General features: G+C 41.4%; 1 protein-coding gene across 1 annotated transcript; it reads right to left on the bottom strand.

The window, feature by feature from the left end:
• On the bottom strand, nt 1-5959 carry LOC133899213 (uncharacterized). Its single transcript, XM_062340186.1, has 13 exons — nt 5731-5959; nt 5490-5604; nt 5324-5402; nt 5161-5236; nt 4981-5064; nt 4775-4879; nt 3530-3610; nt 3369-3433; nt 2552-2621; nt 2389-2466; nt 1880-1977; nt 1654-1789; nt 1-501 (listed from the first exon to the last, which is right to left on the bottom strand). Exons 1-13 carry the CDS (start codon nt 5785-5787, stop codon nt 355-357), a joined length of 1191 nt encoding a protein of 396 aa, XP_062196170.1. The 5' UTR covers nt 5788-5959; the 3' UTR covers nt 1-354.
• Between the last annotated feature and the right edge of the window lie 657 nt (nt 5960-6616).

Below are 6616 nucleotides of genomic sequence, written 5' to 3'. Positions count from 1 at the left end.
TAACCAGCAAATGCTGAATGGATTCAGCGACATAGGATGACTTTCACTAGCAGACATAGGGAATTATGGAACCAACGTTGCCAATGCCACCTGAATTAAGGAACTGTTGCCACCAGTGCGTGCTAGGACATTTGCAGGAAATACTCGGTAGTAAGTTCAGACCAATACAGCAGAGCATTTAAAGAGACAAGGATAATACTCATCTCACTGGCTAATGTAAAGCTGGAGCACTTCGTTTCATATCCCAAGAGAAGTGTTTTCCGAAGTAACAGGGCAGATGTCGGTCAGCGACATCCTTGCCTGTTGTTATTAACTCCTTGTTGGAACCGAAAACTGTCATACAGTGAGGCGTCCTTAAACGTTGGGAGGTGGCCAGATCTTCCCAAAGAGCTCCTCCACGCGGCGTGCTTGGTTCACGTATCCCTCCAATCCCGAAGCGAGTAGCTCTTCAGCAGCTGGCCCCATCGCAGCTGCTAGACTCAATTGGTCCCATTTCACAAGCTGCATGCATCATTCATCAGAAGTATGAACAATCAATCCGCATACAGATACAAGACCAAAACCACAGTATGATCAGCTTGTTTTTTCTTTGTTTTGTTTTATTTTATCTTCGTGAAGGTTATCAGAGAATCATTTTCGTTTAGCAATTCTGAAAGCAGAGTTTTCCCTTGCAGGCAGTTCAGCTCATTTGTTGAATCACGATTATACCTGCTATAAGCCTCAACATCACGTTCTGTTTTCTGAAGGGTGACATGTAAAAGGACCCAACTTCAAAATTATGCTTGGATTCAATATATCTTTTCCCTGTCCTTTTAATCAACTTCTCTTATAGTTCTTTTCTCTAGAGTGGTCTAGTGGTAGTGGAAATGCACATGCCTAGTGACGATAATATCAATTTAGATACAAAATCACTCTTACTCAGTGGCTTAGCATGGAATTCGAGTGACCCGGGGCAAACTTTTACTTTAAAATATTGGACACGGCATTATTAAACCAAAATAATCATTAAACATAGGCTCAACCTATCATGTTTTAACTATCATGATTGAACAAATAGGAAATAAAACAAAAAAAAAAGATCATATATATGGAGTACCGATTATGAGTCAAAGGATGAAGTTTGCCTACTTTGTATTGGCATTAGGGATAATACTTGAACGAATTTGGGAGGCAAAAAAAAAAAAAGCTTGCTGAGTCATATATGGTGCCTTGCTGATGCACTGCACATTGTTTGCCGTGCTCATCTAGTGCCCACCGCCTTCGTGCCGCATGGCCGCATCACACTGACCTGGGTGCACCTTCAAATTGCCAATCCCCAGTCAACAAGCCAACGATGGCAACAGAAATGTGTTGCGGTAAATATATTGGGTTACGGTGGGCTTGTAGTTTCCCAGCCCAAGAGCACCTAAGTTAGCCTTTTCAATCTTGGGATCAAAACATAGAGCGCTTCAGACCTAGTTAGCTTCGTTGCATCAACAATGATCGCCATCAGGGCCTACCTAGTCTCTTGCTAACTCTGGCGTACCCAGGGCAGCTGCCTGGGCTTGCCTCCCTGCTTACGCCCCTGCTCTTACTATGACTCCCACAGCGGATAGCTAGTTAAACGGCACAGATATGTGAATTTGACACAAGATCCAGTGCAAGTGGACGAACCTCTTCTTCAGTGAAGTCGTACGTCTTACCAATAGAAGGAGTCAATCTCGGGACATAACTGTACTTCACATCAGGATCAGTAACAGATTCTTCCAGAGACTGCAGTATCTTCAGAGGTGCAATGATGTAATCAATCCTAAATTTAATAAACGTCAGTTCCCAATTAGCACCCTTGACTTGTGAATTTGTACCTACAGTCCAGCAAAAATAAGTAACGAGGATTTACCCCAGAAGGCTAAGTACATCTTGCTTGTTCCGTACGGCAGCAGCCATCAACTTTGTTTTGTACCCGTTTCTGTGAATATAGGCATATACTTTCTTCACCTGCATTACAGTTCACAAGTATATGGAGTATTAGTTTAGTAGCAGAAAATGTAAGCCGTGCACAAAATATGGATGGAGCATACTAGCATCTAAAGGGCCGACAAGAGCTCTTAAGTGTACCATTGTTCATTCGTAACTAACACATGATCTGCTAAAAAATTACTGATATCAAGGATCAAATGATGGACACTCAAATAATGACGGAAGTTAGTACAAGAACTTTGAATCTTAATTTTTCGTTTTTAGCTAATTAGTCAAGCAGCAAACACAGGACTAGTGGAAAAAGCCAACACCAAGTATCAAAACTATCCAAGCCAGTAAAGTAAAGCAGATCCTTTTCTGAGACATTGGCTTATGTTTATCTATTCTGCAGAAAATGATCAACAAAATTAAAAGAGAACTGAAGCTAACCAAAGCAAGCCCAGCATCTTCTCCCTTCTTCAAAGTTTCATCTATCTCTGGGTCACCGGAGTGATTCCTTGCCCAGTCCTAGATAGTTTGTGGTCAGCATAACATTTTTGTTATTCGCAAAAAAAAAAGCATAACATCGGAAAAAAGGGTTTGATGAAATTACCCGAATCCGCCCAACAAATATCTGTACAACAGATGCACCTGCTTGTGCTGCCGCTGCTGCTTGTGCAAAGCTGAACAAGAATGATCAACCACAAAAAAGAAGCTGTACATAAGTTTTCAGTTATTAGCTATTATGTCACAGTTTAATATCTAGAAGTGAAAGCAATCTCTCTCAGACATTACCGTCGTGCCATCATATGTAAATAGCAAGGCTAAGTAAGTGCACCTGCAATAGTGCAGGTCCTCTAGTGTCCAACTTGTTTTCCCAAATTACTAGTCAGCCAGATTGAGTAATATCGAACCCTGGCACAAAGCCGGAGGGAGAAGACATCCCCCTGGCTTTGTCTTAAGGGAGGACAGCATCGAACCCTGGCTGGCCAGGAAACTCGCTAAAACCATTTCTCAGAGAGGTACCCACTTTTAGCAAGCACCCAGGTTCAAGCCCAGGTGGAGGCCTCTCAACTAGAGGGTCCACCAACCGAGCTATCACTTGGTTCTCAGAGTATTATAATCCACCAGACAGACTCAACAGAAAGCCTCTCTCCATGTGCTAATGCAAAAGCACAATTGTACTTATGTTGAGTGACAATCTAAGTGGATTGTCAACAGCTCATTAGCCCACTTACAAGTTTTCTATTGGTAAGCTCAATAAATGGGATGCAGTTCTCCTGCCCCGCTTGAAAAAAAAGAGGGGGCTGCTAAGCACCCAAACATTGCAACATAAAAATGTTTTGGGGTGAGAAGAAAAAGCATGCATACAGTTCTCCACTATAAGCAATAGGATAAGGAGCAAACGAAGTAAATATATTGTATGCTACCTGTAAACAAATGTTAGATGTGTTTGAATTCCTTCAGATTCAAGCAACCTTGAGGCTTCAATACCCTAATTGTAACGAGTTGAAAATAAAGATCTATAAAGACAGCAGGTATAACCAGGCAGAACTTACAGAGTAAATGGATTGCATACTTTAATACTTACTTGCCATGTAGCAGGAATTTTGAATAACAGGCGGTCAGATGAGACATCATGTTGATTGTATAGATTCAACAGTTCATGCACCTAAACATAAATATACAATTTTTTTTTATGAAACTGTGACTGAGGAGCACAGATGTTTTTCTCAAATAATATCTGACAGTTAACACAGTACATGCTTCGTCACCAACATGAGCCAGACAAGGGACATGGATAAGACCAATCTTTGAATGCCAACACTCAGATAACAAGTATCTTAACATGCTCGTACTGAGGTTTAGGAACAATTACAATAAATAGAAACATCAAATGAACACTACAGTTGAATTGTAACATCATGACTAAAATGTGATTTATAGAGTAATTAAAAGTGAATCAAATGTTTTGAACAAAAAATAATCAGTAATATTGATCACCACTACAGTAGGCTGATGTAGTTGACAAACTAAGCATGGCAGTGATGAAAGGATGCAAAGAAAATGGAAAAGGATGACATGATTCTAAAATATGTTCTAAGAAAAAGCTCACTCAAAGCTAAATATACATATTTGAAGTGTCAGAAGGATTGTTTTCCAAATGTGGCCCCATTAATCAGTTGACAATTCCATATTCCACTGTACATTTGTATATCAAGCTAAAGACTAGTTGTTGCTTTGTTCACTAGCTCTAGCTCGTCCGAGCCAAACGAATCCTTGTTCCGTGACAAATTTCAAATAATTTAAACACTAAAGATAAGTGATTACTAATCAATTTTTACTTGTACAATAATGTGATGGAAGTGAGCTACGAAGGAGAAGTGTTTCACAGGCATAAAAAGAAAGTTAGTACTACAAGCCCTAATACTCATCCTAGTATCCTACAGCTGGTATGTCCCCACTACTTTTCGTCAATTCAGCCCTCTTTGGAAGCTATGCCACAAAAAAAGTTTTCGTTTTACCTTGGTAGTACTGAGCTATCATTGTGCATATTTTCGTATAAAACACTAGCATTGGTAACACAAAAACTTAGATTGGAACAAAAGAGAGTCTTGTATCGTGTACACAAAAACTAGCATTGTGTACATTGGAGTGTCACGTTGCAGGTGCTTAACAAGGTCAAACAGAAACAAAGCTAACACGCAGACATTGTTAGGAGGAACTTCTCGCCGTATATAACATTCTACTGATTATGGGAGTACACACAATTGTTGATATGCATTACACCTCCACTCAAGCAACACGAGCAGCAAAAGAAGGAAGAATCTCATACCCTCTGGATAATGCCCTGAGTGTCATACGCCAACCGAGCATCTATTTCAGTCGAAACACGTCCAGGAACTAGATGAGCCAGTTCAGCTCCAACATTCGCCAGCGCCTGCCAAATTTCTTCTCGATTCAACTCCCCGGATGAACAGAACTCTCACATTGCCTAGCAAACAAAGTGGCAATACCGAAACCAAAATGCGATATGCTGACCTTGGTAAGGAAACAGGACATCCTGTCCTTGGGCTTCTCCAGTGCGTTACACTCACCATCTGCTAACGCAGTATCTATAGCACTCTGGAAAAATCAAAATAGCCCGAACAGTAACCATGTCACTCTTCCACTGCAAGATTAACAGGTTAACTAAAATTTTCGATAGCATTAGCCCCTCACCTTGAATTTGGTATTCGGGAGACTCGCGATCCCAAGCAGCAGCGACGAGCTCACTGTAGCCGCAGTAGGCGCAAACCTGCAGTAATTTGACAGCTCAATGCATCAGCTTTGATCAATCAGCGAAATTCAACGGGACAAGAGCAATGAAAGAAGCGACGATTACTTCTCGAAATCATCGAACACGACGGTGTCCGGCACGATCTCGCTGAAGCTGGCGACCGCATCGAGCTCAGTGATAACCTCTGCACCCACACAGGCCGAATCAAGAATCACGAACGCTACATATCACAAGAAGCAGGAAGACAAGGGGAGACCAAGATGACCAGTACCGCCCACGGGGGAAGCGGGGGCGTTGCCGGCGGCGGCCCGCGCCGCGAAAGCCGGCCTCCGGAGTGTGAAAGTCGCAGGCTTAGCCAACCTCGCCGGTGAACTACACCTGCCAACCTGAAGCAGCGAGCAAGGACAGGTGAGACCGGGGAGGGGACCAAGAAACGGCGGCGAGGAGCGGCCAGACTGGGCAAATGAGAATTTGCATGGAGAGACGGCGAGAGGAGGAGAGAGATTATGTACCTGGCGGGATGCGGCGAGGAGGGGGTACGAGGTGGGAGTGGAGATGGAGAGCGCCATGGGAGTTGGGATCGGAGCTGGTGCGACTGAGATCGAGGATGGGGAGTGGAAGAAGACAGACTTACTCACTTATAAAATCGAGAGATATCAAAAAATAATTAAGCATTCGAAATGACGAATTTGCCTCTCTTATAAAATCGAGCATTTCTCTTCAAAAGACTAAATTTTCATTCTGGCCATCCAAATATCTGGGGTTTGATAAAATTTCGGTAGATGTGGCATATGATCCGTTTGTCTGATCTTCAACATTCAGCTTCACATCAGATTTTAAAATTATAAATTAAAATAAAATAATTTAAGTATTAATTTATAGTGTAAAATAAAATAAGATGACTCATCTAAATATATTTAAGCTCAATTATATAAATTTTTAGAGTTAGTAACACCTAACTTCAGATATTTTTGAAACGAAAGCTCTATCAAATAGATCACACTTCTGCATCGTGTATTTATTTCAACCAATTGTTCTCTTTGAAAAATACATTCATTTTTTTTATAAACTTTACGAGAGAGTTTGTTTGCATAGGAGTTAAGGGCTCTTTTAAATTGTATGATTTTTTTTCGAATCTTGTGATTTTTTAGAAAATTAAATTGATTTTTTGAAATTTATGTGCCATTTTTGTGAAATTTACATGTTCCGAATAAGCCCTCAACAGGGTCATGAGTTTTGGTAGGGCAGTGGGCTGATTGGTAATTTGCGCGATGTTTATCCATGGAGCTCCATGGGGGTTCGTCGACTCAGGCATCGAGGTTTCGATACCACCGAGGAGAAAGATGATGCTGACGTGTACATACTACGCGACAGAAAAAAAGATTTTGGATAGCCATC

The sequence above is a fragment of the Phragmites australis genome, chromosome 18 (assembly GCF_958298935.1).
Source record: "Phragmites australis chromosome 18, lpPhrAust1.1, whole genome shotgun sequence".
Classification (NCBI taxonomy): Eukaryota; Viridiplantae; Streptophyta; class Magnoliopsida; order Poales; family Poaceae; genus Phragmites; species Phragmites australis.
The sequence above is the reverse complement of the archived record's forward strand: the minus strand, read 5'-3'. Positions and strand labels throughout refer to the sequence as shown.